The sequence below is a fragment of the Pectinophora gossypiella genome, chromosome 9 (assembly GCF_024362695.1).
Source record: "Pectinophora gossypiella chromosome 9, ilPecGoss1.1, whole genome shotgun sequence".
Taxonomy (NCBI): Eukaryota; Metazoa; Arthropoda; class Insecta; order Lepidoptera; family Gelechiidae; genus Pectinophora; species Pectinophora gossypiella.
In genome coordinates, this window is record NC_065412.1 from 14,363,481 (window position 1) to 14,385,050 (window position 21,570).

At 37.5% G+C, this 21,570-nt stretch overlaps 1 protein-coding gene across 1 annotated transcript in view; it reads right to left on the reverse strand.

Annotated features, from left to right (window-relative positions):
• The window catches only part of LOC126369738 (serine protease nudel), a 40,896-nt gene that overhangs the window by 10,773 nt on the left and 8,553 nt on the right, over positions 1 to 21,570 (reverse strand). The window contains exons 6-19 of the mRNA XM_050014320.1: positions 20,197 to 20,324; positions 18,981 to 19,161; positions 17,999 to 18,351; positions 15,015 to 15,313; positions 14,247 to 14,362; positions 13,777 to 13,936; positions 12,150 to 13,368; positions 11,609 to 11,778; positions 11,093 to 11,206; positions 10,521 to 10,698; positions 9,713 to 10,141; positions 8,849 to 9,034; positions 8,091 to 8,238; positions 7,812 to 7,980 (exon numbers count right to left, since the gene is read on the reverse strand). Of these exons, the coding sequence (XP_049870277.1) occupies positions 7,812 to 7,980; positions 8,091 to 8,238; positions 8,849 to 9,034; positions 9,713 to 10,141; positions 10,521 to 10,698; positions 11,093 to 11,206; positions 11,609 to 11,778; positions 12,150 to 13,368; positions 13,777 to 13,936; positions 14,247 to 14,362; positions 15,015 to 15,313; positions 17,999 to 18,351; positions 18,981 to 19,161; positions 20,197 to 20,324 (3,850 nt within the window). The remainder of the gene's footprint in view (positions 1 to 7,811; positions 7,981 to 8,090; positions 8,239 to 8,848; positions 9,035 to 9,712; positions 10,142 to 10,520; positions 10,699 to 11,092; positions 11,207 to 11,608; positions 11,779 to 12,149; positions 13,369 to 13,776; positions 13,937 to 14,246; positions 14,363 to 15,014; positions 15,314 to 17,998; positions 18,352 to 18,980; positions 19,162 to 20,196; positions 20,325 to 21,570) is intronic.

Genomic DNA, 21,570 nt, shown 5'->3' on the forward strand with positions numbered 1-21,570 from the left:
TTCCACAACATGTGAACCCATTACGAACAATAATGGAACAAAAAGCTTTTATCCCGGTTCATACGATAAATAATTTACATGTACTTTAAAACAGAACACCATAAGACCATAATTATACTTACTACGCTCCTTTGAATGTTAAATCATGTTTGTAAGTATGTTTTGTGAAAGACCCGGTACGAAAAGCTTGTGGCGAATAACAAAATAAATTGAATAGCCTCCGTGTCGGCCTGCGTGGTCCATTGGTTGAGCGTTTGGCTCACGATTCGGAGGTCCCGGGTTCGAATCCCGGTCGGGACATATCACAAAAATCACTTTGTGATCCCTCGTTTGGTTAGGACATTACAGGCTGATAATCTGATTGTCCGAAAGTAAGACGATCCGTGCTTCGGAAGGCACGTTAAGCCGTTGGTCCCGGTTACTACTTACTGATGTATGTACGTAGTCGTTACATGAGCCATGTCGGGGACCTTTGGCGGCTCAATGGTAACCCTGACACCAGGGTTGATGACGTTGGTATTCCACCTCACAACCCACACGATAAGAAGAATTGAATAGCGTATATATACGACAGTGCCTTTACCGGGGATGTTTCCACTTTGGAAAAGTTTGAACAGTGTTCGCTTACCTAACCTGAAGTTTTGACAGGTCCGGTTTTTTCCAGAAGCGACTGCCTGTCTGACCTTCCAACCCGTGAAGCGAAAACCAGCCCAATACAGGTTAGTAGGTCACATACCTCCAAAAAGGAATTCCTCAGGAATATAGCTTTTTTCACGATTTCCTTCACCGCTGAGAACGTGATAATCATTTATGATCCAAACATGAATTTGGAATCAAATTCGACAATCATTGGTTTGGCCTGTGCTGGATTCGAACCTGCGACCTCAAAGTGAGAGACGAGCGTTCTACTAAATGGGCTACCACGGCTTTTTATGTTTTCTACATATGAAATTTGTTCCTTGTAATACGCATTTTAGTCGTAAAGAATTTATGTGTCGTGTCGCGACTCCAGCATTATTGGAAAAGTTAGACATAGGTGCATTCGGGGTGTTCACAAAAACTTCGAGACGACACGGCCGAGTTCGCTTGAAATTACTTTCTAAAAACTTCCGAACAGTTTTCGATTCTTTTCTCCAGATTTTCTATTTTTCATTTCTTTGTTTTATTACATAAAATTGCACTTTTATGAAATAATTTAGACAGATTTTGCTTGACGACATAAAATACTTGGCCGGAACCATTCTACTATACTTACAATAATTATCAAATTGGATCGTGTACTAGGTTTAAGATAAATTATGCAATTATGATTACTAAATAAAGACAGATCTAAACTCAACGAAAAATATTTTCTGTTTTCTATTTAACTTATTTATGAATTTTAATAAAGAAAAACGTAATAATAAGTCCGACATTTTATCTATTTTTTATGACGTTACAGTGTGCTTTTTCATACAAATCTCATAGTATTTTCGTGTTTTGACGTTTAGTACAAAGAAACGGATTTGATTAGTTCGAAACTTGCCTATTGGGACCCAAGACTACACTTAAAAATAAGTTTAAATAAATTAGTATTTTCACTTTGGCTTCACAATATCTATACTTATAATAAATCTGTAGAGAGGTCAATTCTGTACATTAAATATTTTTTCAAAATAACTATCAGGGGGTGATAAGTGATCGATACTGATGCCAAAAATGCAATCAGTAAAATTTTTGTCTGTCTGTCTGTCTGTCTGTCTGTCTGTCTGTCTGTCTGTCTGTCTGTCTGTATGTTCCTTATAGAAACAAAAACTACTGGACGGATTTTAATGAAACTTGGTACAATTATTCTTCACACTCCTGGACAGGTCATAGTATACTTTTCATCACGCTACAATCAATAGGAGCAGAGTAGTGAAGGGAAATCCTTTTGTATGAAAAATCTAAACCACTCAAGTTAGACGTTTGAAATTTGGCATGCAGGTACCTTAGATACCGTAGAGGTGCACTAAGAAAGGAATTCCCGAAATTCCTACGGGAACGGGAATTAGCGGGAAAATCCTTTTGTATGAAAAATCTAAACCACTCAAGTTAGACTTTTGAAATTTGGCATGCAGGTACCTTAGATAACTTAGAGGTGCACTAAGAAAGGAATTCCCGAAATTCCCACGGGAACGGGAATTAGCGGAAAAATATTTTTGTATGAAAAATCTAAACCATTCAAGTTAGATGTTTGAAATTTGTCATGCAGGTACCTTAGATACCGTAGAGGTGTACTAAGAAAGGAATTCCCGAAATTCCCACGGGAACGGGAATTAGCGGGAAAATCCTTTTGTATGAAAAATCTAAACCACTCAAGTTAGACGTTTGAAATTTGGCATGCAGGTACCATAGGTACCGTAGAGGTGCACTAAGAAAGGAATTCTCAAAATTCTCACGGGAACGGGAATTAGCGGGAAATACCTTTTGTATGAAAAATCTAAACCACTCAAGTTAGACATTTGAAATTTAGCATGCAGATACCTTAGGTACCGTGGAGGTGCACTAAGAAAGGAATTCCCGAAATTCCCACGGGAACGGGAATTAACGGGAAAATCCTTTTGTATGAAAAATCTAAACCATTCAAGTAAGATGTTTAAAATTTGGCACGCAGGTACCTTAGACACCGTAGAGGTGTACTAAGAAAGGAATTCCCGAAATTCCTACGGGAACGGGAATTAGCGGGAAAATCCTTTTGTATGAAAAATCTAAACCACTCAAGTTAGACGTTTGAAATTTGGCATGCAGGTACTTTAGTAAACTTAAAGCTTAGTTGCAACAGGATATTACAAAATTCCCACGGGAACGGTAGTTAGCGGGAAAAAACATTTGTATGAAAAAATCAAATCTAAATAAAAGGAGAAACTGACTGACTCAGTGACTGACATATCAACGCATAGCCTGAACGGCTAAACGTAGGCATTTGAAATTTGGAAGGGACATAGCTTAGGTACCGTAGAGGTGCACTAAGAAAGGAATTCCCGGAATTCCCACGGGAACGGAAATTAGCGGGAAAATCCTTTTGTATGAAAAATCTAAATCGCTTAAATTAGACGCTTGAAATGACAATGGGCACTTTTGTATGAAACTTGGTCCAAGAACCTCCACTGATGAGACTTATATGTAATGAAAGCTTATGCTTTCCCTATGATTCTGGCAAAGTTCTATCAGATTCTGTCCCGGGGTTCTTTTTTTACGGCCATGTTTGTCCTGGCTAAAAATGTGATAAAATACAGTGGGAGCTAAAATCGGCTCAAGATTTGTTGCTGAATAACTAAGTCTACACAAATAATTATGTATCATATTGTATATCATTTTAAAGAGGATCTTTTCCAGAATCCGAAACATAAAAAAAATAAAAAAAGTCTTTATGTAAGCGAATTATAGTCAATTTGCATCTGCAGCGCCATTGTTTCTCGGTAGCTAAGTTCAAGTTTCATGCCTTTTACCCCTTCCAAAAGTATCTTACCGATTTTTTTTAAATTGCTTCCGGAATTTGATCTGAGTGATAATAACAAGAAAAATAAATAGACACCTCTCCGATAGAGACCGCCTAAGCTATTGCCTATTGCAAGAAATCGTCATCATTAGCAAGTCATTACGGTATTGCATATTATAAGCTTATCAGCAACTTGGAACTTGGTCCAAGAACCTCCACTGGTGAGACTTGCATGTAATGATAGCTTATACTTGTCCTATGATTCTGGCAAAGTTCTATCAAACTCTGTCCTAGGGTTTTTTTACGGCCATGTTTGTCCTGAGTGTACAGTAGTGGACTGCAAAATCACCTCAGGATTTGTTGTCGAAAAACTATTTAACTAAGTCTATATACATAATTATATATCATAATGTATATCAATTTTAAAGGGGAAGGTTATCAGAATCAGAAACACATATAAAAAAAATGCATTAAGTATGTAAACGACTTTTAGCCAACTCACGTCCGTAGCACCATTTTTCTCAGCAGCTACGTACGAGTTTCGCGCCTTCCAACCTTTCCAAAGAAGTCCAATCATTTTTCCTTCTTCTGATATTGCATTCTTAACCTGACAAGTTACAACAAAGAAAAATAAATAAAAAAAATAAGAAGAAATAAAATAGATACCATTCCGATAGAGGCCGCGTAAGCTATGGACCTATTGCAAGATAACGTACCTACTCAAAGGCTAGTCATTATAATCCAACAGACGTAACATGATTAGAATGCGGGAGGACGCAAATGTAGTATGTTTTCTTTCACCACAATCTTGTTTTATTAATCCAGGCTTATATCTTGTCTTATAAACAATGCCAAATGGTACAACAAACGTATCGTAAACGTAAAGTTGCCTGGTAGTAATTGCTACCTTGGCAATAAAGCCGCCTTTTGCACCAGTTATTTCCTGAACTTGTTTAATAAATGTGTTTCTTTTGTATACTTACAATAGAGTCATTGTATTGCATCTTGATTAGAATGACTTATTTCTTGTTTCTCTCGTACTAAGCTGTATACTGTTAGTGTTAAAGAGACACATATTTCGTCTCTTTCGCATAAGGCGAAGTACTACATTTCCGTCCCGCCGCATTCTAATCATGTTACGTCTGTGGGATTGTAATGACTAGCCTTTGAATACGTTATTTTGCAATAGGTCCATAGCTTACGCGGCCTCTATCGGAATGGTATCTATTTTATTTCTTCTTATTTTTTTTATTTTTTTTTTCTTTGTTGTCACTTGTCAGGTTAAGAATGCAATATCAGAAGAAGGAAAAAATGATTGGGCTCCTTTGGAAAGGTTGGAAGGCGCGAAACTCGTACGTAGCTGCTGAGAAAAATGGTGCTACGGACGTGAGTTGGCTAAAAGTCGTTTACATACTTAATGCATTTTTTTATTTGTGTTTCTGATTCTGGTAACCTTCCCCTTTAAAATTGATATACATTATGATATATAATTATGTATATAGACTTAGTTAAATAGTTTTTCGACAACAAATCCTGAGGTGATTTTGCAGTCCACTACTGCACACTCAGGACAAACATGGCCGTAAAAAAACCCTAGGACAGAGTTTGATAGAACTTTGCCAGAATCATAGGACAAGTATAAGCTATCATTACATGCAAGTCTCACCAGTGGAGGTTCTTGGATCAAGTTCCAAGTTGCTGATAAGCTTATAATATGCAATACCGTAATGACTTGCTAATGATGACGATTTCTTGCAATAGGCAATAGCTTAGGCGGTCTCTATCGGAGAGGTGTCTATTTATTTTTCTTGTTATTATCACTCAGATCAAATTCCGGAAGCAATATAAAAAAAATCGGTAAGATACTTTTGGAAGGGGTAAAAGGCATGAAACTTGAACTTAGCTACCGAGAAACAATGGCGCTGCAGATGCAAATTGACTATAATTCGCTTACATAAAGACTTTTTTTATTTTTTTTATGTTTCGGATTCTGGAAAAGATCCTCTTTAAAATGATATACAATATGATACATAATTATTTGTGTAGACTTAGTTATTCAGCAACAAATCTTGAGCCGATTTTAGCTCCCACTGTATTTTATCACATTTTTAGCCAGGACAAACATGGCCGTAAAAAAAGAACCCCGGGACAGAATCTGATAGAACTTTGCCAGAATCATAGGGAAAGCATAAGCTTTCATTACATATAAGTCTCATCAGTGGAGGTTCTTGGACCAGATTCGCCCATTCTCCTTTGGCATGCAGGTACCTTAGTTAACTTAAACCTTAGTTGCAACAGGATATTGCAAAATTCCCACGGAAACGGGAGTTAGCGGGAAAAAAACATTTGTATGAAAAAATCGAAACCGCGTAAGATAGATGTTTTCAATTCAATTCAATTAAATTATTTATTGCATTCCATGTAGTACAATGGGGTGTTACATAGGCATAGGAACTAAAACATGGACCCTGTAGGGCACAGCAACGTTGAAGGGAAGAGAGGAAGTGTGTATTAAAATTAAAACTCAATGAACAATCAATTAAAAAAAAATCAATTCAATCAATTGATTCAATCTAGCATGCATGCATACCTTAGTAAATATAAAGTTTATTTTTGGCTGTATTTTGAAAAATGGGAGTTATTGGGAAAAAAATTGTATGAAAAAATCTAAACTGCATAAGTTAGATGCTTGAAATTTGATATGCACTCCCACACACACAAAGATCTCTCTCTTATATAACACGCCACGCGGACGAAGTCGCGGGCAAAAGCTAGTATCTAATAAATGTAAAAAAAAAGATAAAGGATGGCTTAGAAAAACATGTGATCGGCACATTGTTAATACCCGGAATAAACATAAACTTGCCTTACATGTCAGTCGACCGCATAAAATCGCTGAATCTTTTAAGGGGCAATGTAGTGTTTACAACAATTAACATTCAGAATTTACCTTTGAATGGTTTTAAGACAGTAATTAAACAGAAACTTTGTAAAAAAGGTTTTTATAAGATTCTATCCAGAAGATTATGATTGCATGGGATTAACTGTCTGGGAACTGACATTAGGCAGCCAAATTACTAAATTGTAGAACAATATTTTAAGTTTATTTTTAAAAAAAGTCTATGGCCCTGTGCCGAGGGTTTTCTTGCAGCTTTTTTTCCCCGGCTATACAGGTTTTGAAAAGCTGTAGGTACTAGTTTTAGGTGGATGAGACGTCCGTTCAAAGTGTAAATATATCACCTACTGAATAAAGATATTTTTGAAATTACCTTTTATATTTCTCTGAGAATTAATAAAAGTAGACTTACGAAAAATATATTATTATACATAATCAATATTTATCTGTGCTTCACATTGTTAAAAATTTTCCTCTATTTTTTTATTTTTTTTTGTCTTTTTTCTTTTTCCATCACAGTTGTTAAGGTCGATCATGCTGTACGACACTTTACTGGTTTCACAATCTGGTATAATACTTTATACACTATTAGATGTTATCCTCTATTATGATTGTTAACTGTTGTGCTCGTCTTTTAAATAAATAAATAAATATTTATGATGCGGATGTAAGAGGTAAGGCGATTCCCACACTGCCCCGAATGATGCAGCGTAGCGCGTGGATGCGTGTTCTTCCGTTGCTTGTAAGTATCTCCGTTTGTATAGAAAAAACGCACGGTCTAACACACAGAAAATGCATCCACGCGCGTTCATGCGGATGCTTTTTATGTCTGTTACACTCCACGTGGTACGCTTCATCATGCGGGGCAGTGTGAGAACCGCCTTAAGTTGGACGAGGACGGCCTAGGCGTACATACTGCGATCAGATCCAGGATGTTTTAAAGGAAGGCCAGGTCAAAATAACACTAAGCCGACGTGCTCGATTTTTTCTCTGATGAGAGTGGAGGAAGCGAAGGTGGTGTGTCAGGATCGTTGTAAGTGGAATTTCGTAGTCTACATGCGATGTGCATATAATTAACATTGAAGTTATTTGATTAAAGTGTAGTGTTATGTTATAACATAACCGGCCTATATACGTCCCACTGCTGGGCACAGGCCTCCCCTCAATCAACCGGAGGGGGTATGGAGCATACTCCACCACGCTGCTCCAATGCGGGTTGGTGGAGGTGTTTTTACGGCTAATAGCCGGGACCAACGGCTTAACGTGCCCTCCGAAGCACGGAATCATTTTACTTTTCCGGACAATCAGGTGATTCAAGTCTGAGAAGTCCTTACCAAACAAAGGACAGTCTCACAATGTGATTTCGACAATGTCCCCATCGGAAAACGAACCCGGGAAACAAACAAATAGAAAATAATTGGCAAAACTAGAGATATAAGAATACAACTCACTCACCGCTGAACCGTTTCATTTCGTTCCTCAATCCGTCTATACTGGTAGCGTCGATGCGGTCGCCAACACCACACTCCCCTCGGCTGTCCACGAAGGAGGCAACTGGGAACCACCCCTGGTCCGTGTGACAGCTGATGATCCCTGCCCACGGCTGCCGACTGCTCATACCTTCCTGGTAAAAGGAAAAAAAATATGGTATTAAAAATTAAGTCGGAAAAACAGACAGACAGATACACTTTCGCATTTATAATATTAGCATTTATAAATAAGTAGTATACTTACAGGACAAAGTTTATCCTTATCCATCTTCTCAAAACAACGCAAATGTAGATCGCATCGCTCAAAAACTTCTTGTAAAAATAGTCCTACTGTGTTATTGTTCTCATCTTGCCCTATGGCCAGACAGATCTCTGGTTTATCGTCTTGTTCTCTGTGAAAATTTAATATTTTTAATAACAATGTTTTTGGAAATAATTTAAACACTTTCATTCGAATCAAATGAAAATCATTTGTTCAACAAAATTATCACAGATAAAATAATCGAAGGTTTTTCTAATTATATTTATGTATACCTCACGTCGTAAAGTGTTGCAGCTGTTACGAAAATTGTTATCTTCTAAATTATTTGCTTCCTAATAATAGATTATAATTGTATATTTAATAATAATATGTAATAATTTATTTATTTATTCAATTTAATTCAGTAATAACCTAACAGCACATACACCAATTCGTTATAAAACAAGTCAATTATATTATTATAAGTAATTCTCTTTTATTACAAAATCAATAAATAATAAAATTATCCGCGTTAGGGCCTTTTGGCAGCTCAAAATAACCCTGACACCAGGGTTGATGGGGTTGGTAACCTCACAACCAACATGATAGAAGATGAAGAGTAATAATAACCTTTATGTGATGTTTTTGCATTGTCATTGTGTATCGCGTCGATTTATATTAAATTATTTCTCTTTTTTGTTTCTTTAAATTTGTAAGTTGTTATTTACCATTATTGCACAATTTTCAATATTAAGACTTACGGAGGAACGACCATCGGTTTCACCATGTTAGAATATTGAGCAGGATCCTTCAAATGCAAAAGCTCTGCCTTACTACGATACAAGTCCTGCTTCGTATCTACATTGTATATTTGCTCGAACATCCCTTTCGAATGATCCAAAGTCTTGTGTGACCCAAGAGCCACAGTCAAATGGTGGTGGCTTAATCTGTAAAATGAAACATTTACAACAAAAGATTTAGGTACGAGATGAATAAAGCGCTTAAATAGTAGGATAATACGCCGGTTTACGATAGATATACGTTGACAGACTAACAGTAGTAGCGTAAATTGCTTTTCTGAACTCAGTAGAGACCTCATCGGTTTGCAACTCCCTTGGAAGTCACAATAAAAACATAGTTTCTCAATGACCCCTAGTCTTGAAAGAGAGAACGAGGAGTCAGCGAGATAGGAGAGAGAATGGCGGAATGACAGGGAAAATCTGATGGTCAGCATAACCCATTGGATTTTGTAATAAGTAACGAACGTAACATTCGTTTCAATTCAATTAATCTTATATAATACCTTGGTTACATCTGCAGACCTGTAACCTGGAACCTGACAGAGGGCAGCAGTAACTGTCAATACTGTTCAGAGGCGGAGGACAGGAGTCCTAGTATGGCTTTGTAATAGACTACTCTGTGCGCCACCCCACTTACGTCAGACAGAGTACTGCGGGGCGAAAGGCAAGAGGGAAACCACTGCCCTATTTTTCCCTAAAAAGTAGCATGGAAAATGCTGCACCGACAAGAGCGTGGCTCTTAAATTGACGATGTTGATGACATCTGCAGATACTGTAATTATGGAATCCTTAATGAATAAGCAATAAATCGTAGTATTTACTTACAGGGTATCCCACAGACAAGAGTGACTAACCAATACCCAAGTAGAATTGATTAAAACTCCGGAGCATTTATAATCCCCATCGACGTATACCTTAGCTACCCAAGGCCACATATGTGTCTTAACTTCTGCTTCTCGAGAGAAAAGTATTTCATTGGGCATGTCAAAATTGTTTGTAAACAGCGCCTGATTGCAATAAACATACAGAGAAGCGCATGTCTTAGTCACATTTGGAACACAGTGCTCTTTCAAAAATTCAGGCTCTTCTATAATTAAATGCCGCGCAGTATCTTCCTCGACTCGTCTAAAGGCAAAATGTACGGGAATATGTTCTTGTGTACTCCTCTTGTTTCTTAGCTCGTTAACTGATTTCGCTTTTAGTAATTCTTCTTCTCTAACATTGACATATTTAACACGATAGTTGTTTGCGGAACTAAAAAAAGTAACAGTTACATCAATACAATACAAAAAATAATAACACAACAAAGACGAAGAAGACCAAAAAAGCAGTAGATTTTAATACAAGAAGCATTTTTGCCACAGAAACAATATTATGTCTTCCAAACAACATTTATACAGCTGATAAATTGATTAATAGATCTGCTAATAAGTGTTTATTTTTTTTTTCATTAACTGCTTAATTATTTTCCGGTTTTGGCTCAAAGTCCTTGTAAATTCCAAACTTCATTATTTAACTAATATGGTGTTTGGAAATCTGAATCACAGGAGAATTAGAGTTATCAGTGAGAGTTTAAACAGATCCTTAAAATTACAAATGTGTGCAGCAAAATTTTGATCAACAAAGTATTCACCTGAATCCCAAATAGTGGCAAATATGCGTCGCTGCAGTTTCTTCTTGTTCTATACTCATTTTTTCGTTGCAAACCACGTGCCAATCATTATCATGTTTCTTTGTTAGAAAACCTTGCAGACTTACTCTAGGTCTACCGTCAAAATCTACTACAATACTCTGACCATTCGTTAGGGCGTCTGAAATGATAATATATAATAATCTTTACAAAACAAAATGATAATATTAGAAAAATAATTATACGAGACGGAAGGTTCCATATTCAAATCTTACACCGCACTATTATTTGTCTTGTTTATTATGTTTAGGTATTGTAGGTTTCTTTTCTACCTGACTTAATGTAGGCTTGCCTTGGATTCTACTCTTCTCTGCTTAGCTAGAAATATTATCATTTACGTTTGTAGATAATACTATTACCAATACTATTTAAGTAAGGAAAATAATCTTACTAAAACACCGTGGCACTAACAAAATCTAGTGAGATTTAAAAAATTATGTATAAGTTAATTCTGCAGCGAAGTACCTACTAAGAAAGTTTTTGTGATGAAAGTATTAGAATATATTGATACTTACAGCAGTCCATTTCATCTTCACCCAAGGGACAGTGTGGTTTTCCATCACAAACATATTTTCTGGGAACACACTGTTGACTTCTTTTGCACAGAAAATGATCTTCATTGCACGTGTCTGAAAGGATAATGGAATACAAACTTTAACGATAAGTATAATGATAACACAACATAAGCCCACTGCTATATCCCAATTGGGGTAGTCAGAGGTACATCCATCGCAAGATGAACTAAACCTACCCCTCACCACCTTTGAGCAATATCGCCGTCTATAATGGTCGAACCAACTGTGTTAATGAAAACTCCACTTAGGAAAATTAATATTGGTGAAATTCCGGTACCAGGTTTCGCACCAGCGCTCCTCGTTTGAGAAGCAAGCCGCTGAACCACAGCAACTTGATTATAACTGTCTCATAAGTCGATTTAGGTACCTGTGTTTCGTTGACGTCTGTCTTTTAACCACTGCTTGGTTCTATAAACGCTATACTATCATTTATTAAAAAATATAAATTATACTTACAACAATCAAGTTCATCTTGCCCATCAGCACAGTCAAAAACACCATTGCAGAGCAGTGCTTTGTCGAAACGAGACAGATAATCAATGCAAGTACACCCCAGTTCATCCGTACCATCTTCACAGTCCGCCTTGCGGTCGCATCGTTGGTGGTAAGGTACTATTTGGCTAATACTGGAAAATATAATTCAACAATTACAATATCATAGTAGCCATGTACCACGGAGTCCACGGAATTCCATATCCATATTAAGATCTTGACAACTTTGACCTTTCTTTAAAGACATGCCCAATTTGGTCGCTGATGTTAGCTCAATCCTTCTTCTTCACAATATATTTAGGCAATAAAAATAAACCTACTATAATTACTAAGATTGTACGTAAAGTTATAATCTTAATGTGAGTAAGAAGTTTGAATGTGACCCGTAACTTAATCAAATTTTATTTATTAACATAATTTGAATGAATATTAAAGTTCATTATTATATTTACTTACGTGATTATAATTAAAGCTACATTTCGTATTTATAAAAAATCCTACTTACTGCCTACATTCAAATTTCATAGGTACAGAATGTTTCTTCTTCATATTTGCAGGTTTCAAAACAGATGATATAATATCCTTCACTTTATTTACTACTGTATTGTTTTCTGAATCTGGTAAAATTTTAGCTTTTTCTTCGTTGAGAGGTTTAGATGTTGATAACTCGCCAAATGGCAAAGTTTTTACATTTTCAAAAGGTTTTTCAGAGGTCATTATGGTTGAGTGAGATGTGGATTCTGAAAGGTCTATTAATAAATCTTTCGACTCTGGTTCAATGTTTTCACTGGTACCTAAAGTCTTGGGCAAGTTATTTGCAGTTGTATTTGGAATAACCTTTTCTGTACTATTTTCAGTCAACTCTTTGGCTTCAATTACAGTTACAGTAGTTGTACTTGATGTTTTATCGACACTTTCAGTACTAATAGTAGAAGATTCTGTAGGTTTATTTGTTGTAGGGTCGGTCCAATCTTCACTTATATCGGATTCTCTAAAGTTATTACTCTCTTGAATTGAAGATCTAGATTCTAAAGACTCTTTTGATATAGATACAGAAAAAACATCAGCTAAGTCACCACGGTTTGTTCGTTCCATCTCTTCACTTGTTACTGATCTGAATGAATCTTCAGTCACACGTCCTTCTAGAGAGTTGGACTCTTCCACACTTTTTGAAGCAGAAATTTCTAATGTTGAAGCTTTAGTAAAATCGATTTCACTATTTTGAGAATTGGATGACGAAGTTTCCATATCTTGATGGCTTCTAGATTGTTCGACGTCAGTATTTATCTCAGTCGTTACTGTAACTTTTTCATTTGTCCGTGCGTCGATAGGCTTTGTCATAGCTCTATCATTATTGTCAACTTCTCGAGAAGTAGTCACTTTAAATTCCTCATTTTTCCGTAGCAATATAGGGTTTGTCGCAGGTGTATCACTATTATCAGCCTCTCGAGAAGCTTTGACCGTCACAGTCCGCTCAGTTTCAACTCCTTTGGTTTGAAAGTCGTTGGCTGGACTGTTTATAATTTTGGATGGAGTAGACATGAATAAATTGTGTAATGGATGATTGGATCTCATTTTGTCGCAATTTATTTCATCTTCACCGCCAAGGCAGTCGACTATTTTATCACATGTTCTCTTTAAAGGAATACATTTAGATATTCCTGATATACATCTGAATCCGGGACATTCTTGCTTAGGTTGTAGTGACGGTAAGGATTCTGAGACTGTAAAAAGAAGAAGACAGTGTTGTGCAATATTTTACTAGATACCTGTGTGTTAATTTAAAGGTTAATAAACACGTCACAGGGAGTGTTTTGGACAGAGATTTTGTTGTATTGTTCAAAATATGCTCGAGTTGGGCCAAAATTAAACCTCTGTGGAGCCTTCTCGGCACGCACGCGGGCATCTATACTTCTATACGCATCAGCCCTAGCGGCATGGCAACAACGCCGCACGCGGCGCGATTTCAATCGAAGGCTTTGACAAATAGCCATAGATGTTTATCCACATAGATAGCATTCGCTGCGTCTATTGGTCAAAACTGTCCATATAATTCGCCCGCGCGCGGTATGGTCGCTGTGCAGAGCCTGCAGGCTTAATAGAAAAAATGGAAACTATGTGAAGATACTTACAGATATGATACTTAATCCACTTCACAAAGAGACTGACTCGTGTATACACCCCGGGTTCATCTTTACGCGCGCAGCCGTCGCCATGACTTACGATTCCAGCCATATACCATTGTTGAGAATTAAGAGGGTTTCTGCATAAAAGCGGACCTCCGCTGTCACCCTTAAATTAATAAATTAGAAAATAGGATTATGAAAGCATCACTTATAATTACAAAGTAAGAAAACATGGTGAAATCAAGACCATCCCGTCTCGACTGATTCAAGAATATCTTAATAATATAAACTTTGTAAACCTTAGTATAGCGTAATGATTCAGACTTGATTCTATTTTTAGCTTCATTGAAAACAAACAATTTGTAATTTGCCTAAAATAAGATCTCAAGTAAACGTTACGTAAAATTGCTTTTAGTACTAATGAAATATTAATTTTAGCAATGAGTTTTTGACGTATTTTCCGTATTGATTTGTACCTGACAAGCATCTTTGCCTCCTTCAGCTAGTCCGGCGCAGATTTCCTTCCCAGCTCTGTCTTCGCGGTGTTTGCAATGACCCCAAATAGGCACCTCTACTTCACGCATGTGATCCGCTGTCAAACGTAAACACATAAATTGGCAGTTCTGACGATCTTTTTTTGCCAGCCCACCTAAAGTTGGTTTGTGTTTTGCATATAAATTGTTTTTATTTGCACTTATTGTGCAGAAAACAAACATAATGGAGCCTAACATATAGATTTATTTTTTTATTTTCCACTGCAAGAAATAATCTGATCTTGATATTTTTTAATTTTGAGGTGTATTTTTTCTAATACTTATTAAAATCAGAAACATTTTAAGTAGCACTTAAATATTTCGATTATTAATGTTATAATTTAAACTCTTTAATGACTCCACTATATCGTAAAAGAAGAATGAGATAAGTATCTTTTAAAACCTTCAATTTAAAAGATAATTATATTTGTGTCTATCACAGACATATACTTTTAGGGCACTACAGCAACGATTGAGGATAAAAACTGCCTATTTCTCGGCCACATGTGGTGTTTTTCTGTATCTGTTGTCTTTATTTCTGTATCAATCTCAATAAAGTATATTTATTTTTATCATAAAAAAGAAAAATACGATGTCTTTTAGGGTTTGGTTCCCGTTAGTTTCAATCAAGTAGCAGTAGGTTACCATAGCAACAATATTGTTTATTATCTCCCTTTTTACGATAAAATATTAAATTTTATTCGGACTTACGATCTGGTCCATGCTCGACGGTAGCTCCCCAACCAACCGCCGTGCAAATCGTACCGGCAGGAGGCCCCCAAAGCCATTCGGGCCCCGCGGTTTCAGAGCCCGGCAGACATATAGGCCTCACCCACCTACTGAACTGTATCGACGGCTTGACCTTCAACAGCGATAAGTCGTTCTTCATATCAGCTTGACTGTACAACTGGTTTACAATGATATGTGTTACTTTGTGGTTCTGCTCTTGCGGTGAGAAAGAGAAGCGGCGTAGCATCCCAACTCGTATTTCGAAGTAATGATCCCAGAACCTAAAAGAAAGAAGAAGAAGAATAAAAGAAAGAAAATCATGTAGAAGTAGTAATTTGCGTTTATTTTTATAAATTGTCTCTGTATTTATAATCCTTTGTATTCACGTTTAGATCTTAGATATTTGATATCACTTGTATTCCAGGATTTCTGCTCGGATAATGGCAGTAGGGTCGACCCTATCACATGGGACTCAAACATAGCTGGCGTGGAGTGGGAGTACATACTATACACCTCTGCTTACCTCTTCGGGCATACACCACGATTCTGAGTTAATATCAAGTTCAATTTTCCATCGCAGAATTCATGATATTTTTTGTGTTTTTGTTAATTATTTTCAATTCTACACTTTTGCGATAGAAAATTCCACTTGATATTAACTCAAAATAATGAGCTGAATCACTCAAATTCTTCAGTACGATGTCACTAGCACCCTACTATAATGTTATGTATTGCGGGCGTATTTTTTTTAATATGGCATTTGTTTTAATTCCGACTAATAAGATTAAGATACAGTTTCAATCGAATCGAATGGTTATTGCGGCCAATATCTGTAGCCAATACTTGAAACACACAAGAAAAAATGTGTCACTTATACTACGAATAGAGAAACCTTCAAATATTCGCCCATATATGAATCAATTTCAATAGGATATAAGTGTGAAGTATGCGAGCTAGCGACGTAAAGTAGATACTCGAAGTGCTTAAACCAGTGAAGCAATAAATATCCGCTGGTAATAAGACTCCGCTTTTGGATACGAATTTCAAGAAGGTATATTATGTTCTTTCATATCGTGGCTGACTTTGTAAACTGACGTATTTGCATTTTTTGCTAAGATAGTTTGTGTCTTATTCTTTTTAACCTTTGATGGGTTTGCTTTTGGCCCCAGACTTGCCCGAAGGCATTGACGAGGACTAAGATGGACCTCGCCCAGAAGGTGCCTGTTTACTCTGGCCTTGAAAGCAACTGAGTTATATGTTATATGCATTCGGAAATACAGAAGACGGCAGATAATTCCACACCATAGAATTGCGCACTGCTTCGAAGGACGATGCGAAGCACTTTGTGCGAATCGTTGGGATATCCACCCAATAGGGATGGAATCCGGCTGTACGTCTGGAAATCCGAAGATAAAAGGGGGATGGGGAATCAGCTCGTGTATATCGCGAGCACACTCCCCGAAGTGCAGTCTGTAGATTACCGACATACTGGTGACTTTTCGCCGACGTGCTAAGGAGTATAGCTTCTCAAATACTTACCTTATTATGTCTGAAACTAATAATGATTGCTGCTAAAAGCTGTTTATGGCTGATGAGGGTAACCGCACTGCAAATTCGGCTACGTATGATATTAGATTCTGAGATATATATACGTACTTATGAACGCAAATAAATCAAGCCAGTGCAAGCGTGGCTTTCTCTCCGATCGGGCAAAAATTAAAATTAGATTTACGGAGGTTCCGTAATCAACAGACAAATTTGGATTAGTTGTCCGAATCAGGCATGTTAGGGTCATTAATAATTTTGATACCACGTTTTCAGCTCAGCGACAAAGGAAAAACATTGTGAGGAAGAACACACGCCCGATCTAATAACTAAGTAAGTAAAATGTTTATTTTTCATAAAAAATACAGAAAATATTGGTACAATAAAAATCCCACCCCACAAGAGAATTGAGAAGCTCGGTGGCGCAGCGGTTAACGCGCTCGGTCTGCGATTGTTGAAGTTAAGCAACTTTCGCAAAGGTCGGTTATAGGATGAGTGACCACAAAAAAAAAAGTTTTCATCTCGAGCTCCTCCGTCAATCCGCACTGGGCCCGCGTGATGGTTAAAGGCCCGATCTCCCTATCCATCCATAGGGAAGGCCCGTGCCCCAGCAGTGGGGACGTTAATGGGTTGATGATGATGAAAAACCCCACAAAACCAATTTCTCGGTTTGTCTGTGGGAGTGGAGTTCGCTTAATGTTACTATGTTTTAAAATACTTACAGTTAACTTACAGCTAAGAGATCTTTTGCATAAGATGTTTAAAAAAGATAAGTACCTAACTGGGTCGGTTTTTCTTTCGGGTTCGAAGACGCACGGCAGTTCTGTGAAAGTCTTTTAATTGGCCACTTGACAGTTGCAAAAATTAAATGAAATATGTCGGATATACCCCCTCCGGTTGATTGAGGGGAGGCCTGTGCCCAGCAGTGGGACGTATATAGGCAGTTTATGTTATGTTATGTCGGATATAGTAGTTTATCATTTAACGATAATTATCCAATAGTTGATTTTTTATTAAGATCATTTTTAAATATTTTATTTTTACAAAATAAGAATGCGATTTTTTTATCTGTGTATTACAAGACCCAAAAAGCGGGCGGCCATAATTGAGCTTCGTCTGACGTCACATTTCACAAACTAAACAAACTTTATGTCAGGTTTCAAGCAATACTGTTTGACAGGTTCTTTTTTTATTGAAATGTGGCGTCCCTGGGCACAATGTCACGTGACCAACCGTTTTCGTGCGAATTTTAAAATTAATGAAGAGAAAAATGTTTTTATTTTTCTATTATTAAAGATTTTTCGAGAATTGAAGCGGTATGAAATAAATTAAAATACTTTATCCTTAAACCTGTCAAGTAACCAATCAAGGGTAACTCATTTGAATGGGAAAACGCTGAGGAGATGATGATAAAGACTCACTTGTGAACGCAATGAGCTGCTGATATCACCCAACTTTGCGTCAAAACTACTCCTCCGCAGTGGAACATTCCATCTCTGTACATTGCTATCATCCAGGGCCACGCTGCCGGCTGACTGGGTTTACCTCCCACCACTCTACTCTCCGTTCTCTTATCTCTCTTTTTATTGGACTCTTTCTCTATCCCTTCCTTATTTGACTCTTCTTCTACTCCTTGCAAAGACCTTTGTTTCTTCTCTCCAGTAATATCAGCTATGTGCCGTTTCATACGATTGTTGTAGAACATCATAGGGTAAGGGTTACCAAGGAGGAACCTCTTGTTACGTCCAAATAAATGGCTCTCCACATCTGCATTCTTGAAAAAGGAACGTTTATGTTTTTATTTAAATGGTATTCTAATGATCAAACTTTGTAAAAAAATAATGCTGTTCGATTATCAAAATACTATTTTTCAACAATATTTACATTCTATATAAATATTATAATTATTACCAATTGACGACGAATGATTAAGTAAAGTTAGAAGGACTGAACTGACTTTAAACTGCAATAGAATGCGATTATAATGCAAGCGTTTGCAGTCTCAATACAGTAACGCCAACCGTACAAAAACTGCATCAAAGTTGAAAATTTACAAGACTGTTACTATAAACTCTGTAATACAGAGGGAAGCATAATCTTAACAGTCCTCCCATCGCAGACGTCTATCTGTGGATAATATTTTATAAAAAAGAAATAGATTGATCTCTGTTATATTATATATATTTCTTAAATTTTTCGGTTCGGTAGGTACTCTTAAATACCTAGGGTGGAATTAATAAACTAATCTCAGCTGAGACTGCCCTCAGGATCATGTCAATATGACAGTTCTTATATAAAAACAGGGGCTTGAGCTTGGTCTTGAGGGCAGTCTCAGCTGAGAATTCTTTCTTTTATCACCCCTTGTTGTAGTAGCTCTTATTAATTAATATTAATACAATTTACCTCTCTCAATATTTGCGTATTAGACATGATCCTTGTGCCACACAGGAGGTCAGGACATGTGACGTAGATAGCGGAAGAGTTAAAGCATGTTGTACTCATTTGTATCATGCCACCTTGACCAGTGTTCAGATAGTTGACCTTTAACATGGGGTCTATTGGCACTACTTGGATGAACGGAGGCCTGAAAAAAGTAAACAAATTATTCATTGATTCATTCCACAGATCAAAGAAACGTTGGAATCCGTGACAACCCGGTTTAGAGTACGCAAGAGTTATATTAGTAGTGTCGTAGCTTCAAATCACAATGGTCTGTAAACCAATGAATTTGACTTTATGAATTTGAATTTACATAAAAACATAAACATAAATAGCCTATTATACGTCCCACTGCTGGGCACAGGCCTCCTCTCAATCAACCGGGGAGGGGGAATTCAACCCTCTCCGGTTGAATTTGAATTTATTATAGTTAATTGATATCACGTTGTATCCAGGATTTTTACCCTTCCCTGTTAAAATACATGGGCTTAAACAAAGATGACAATTGTCCGAGTTTACGTCTACTCACCCTTTCGGGGATACAGGCAAGATATGATGGTTCGGCCATGGTAGTCATGTTGTATGTAAGGTGCAAAATGTAACCAGAAATACCAGGGTGTGTGTATGTGTGTGTGTGTGAATGTATGTGCGAGCGAGCGTGCGTGCGTTTGGATTTGTGTGTGGTCAACGAGGGTAAATAGTTGGAGCAGATGCGTGGTGGGTAGGTATAGAGTAATCGTGGTCAGGCAGGCATGATAACAGTGCAGATATAGATATTGTCTATCGTGTGTTTGGGGAACGCCGATTGGAAAGTCGCTCATTATCTGTAATCGCTGATGGTGTACGGGATGCATTATATTTTTTTATTCACTCCCAGACTAGAATCATCATCATCATCATCATCATCAGCCCATTAACGTCCCCACTGCTGGGGCACGGGCCTTCCCTATGGATCGATAGGGAGATCGGGCCTTAAACCATCACGCGGGCCCAGTGCGGAGTGATGGTTATTAACGACTGCTAATGCAGCCGGGACCAACGGCTTAACGTGCCTTCCGAAGCACGGAGGAGCTCGAAATGAAAACTTTTTTTTGTACTTACCCGTCCTATGACCGGCCTTTGCGAAATTGTTTTACTTCAACAATCGCAGACTAGCATAAATGCAAGAAACAAATATTACCTTATAATAAGCCCGGTTTCTCTACGACAAGCATCGTGCGCCCACATGTAAGGGTTTTTACACACTGCGTACCATTCCCCTTTGAAATTTCTATGCAGGAATCCTTCAGTATTTGATACGGCGAATAGCTGAAAAAAATAATAATTGTGAGATATCTCATAACTAATTTTTTGGCAACGGATCACAAACGTTACAAAAAGGGGGATGGAGGGCGTACGGAACATACTTCAGCACGCTGCTCCACTGCGCTGCGCTGATTTCTGATTTTAGAAAGTGAATTTGTAAAGAGAAATAGAAATACTTTAAAATATACAAGCTGAAGTACGGTAGTGAATGTTGGGTATGGCAGAAGAAGCACGAAAGTAGGATTAATGCCGTAGAAGTAAGGTCGTTGCGTAACTTGCGTAGCATCTGTGGTGTTGAGTGATATATTGAGAAACAATGTGACAAAAGAGAGAGAGATGTGGTGTAAAAGACGATATAGTGAATAGTGACTAAGATTGAGAAGGGAATGTAAACTTGGTTTGGACACGTAGAGCGGATGAAGGATAATAGGATTACCAAAGCAGTATATAAAGCGAAGGTTGGTGGTAGGGCTGGCAGAGGAAGACCTAGAAGGACGTACATTGACCAAATTGGAGATGTTCTTAGAAAAAGTTCAGTACGGTCTATTCTGAACCGATGTGTATGAAACGATTGAGGAATGTGGAGGAAGAAAGAGAGGTGTGATAGGATTGAAACAAATGAAATTTCATAGTCTCTGCTGACCCTGGTGGGTTTATATATGTATGTGTATACAAGTTGATTTATTGTTGGATCGGCCTCCGTGGTCCGGTGGTTGAGCGTTGTGCTGACGATCCGGAGGCCCCGGGTTCGAATCCCGGTGGGGACATATCAGAAAAATCACTTTGTGATCCCTAGTTTGGTTAGCACATTACAGGCTGATCACCTGATTGTCCAAAAGTAAGATGATCCATACATCGAAAGGCACGTTAAGCCGTTGGTCCCGGTTACTACTTACTGATGTGGTAAGTACGTAGTCGTTACATGAGTCATGTCAGGGGCCTTTGGCAGTTCAATAATAACCCTGACACCAGGGGTGCTGAAGTTGGTAATCCACTTCACAGCCCACACGATAGAAGGAAAAGATGATTGTTGGAAGCCACCTACGCTTGGATTTCAACAAGGATTTGAAAAGACTGTCAAATAAGTGTAAAGTTTCAAGAGAAATCTCCTAAAACTTGTACTAAAAGCACAGGAAACGATGACATGGGTTCGCTTTTTAACTTTTTCTTTCGACTTTAATGAATAAACTTCGCGCTTTGTTCCAGAGCTGTTAACGAATGGAATAATTTGTAACAATAAATTGACTTC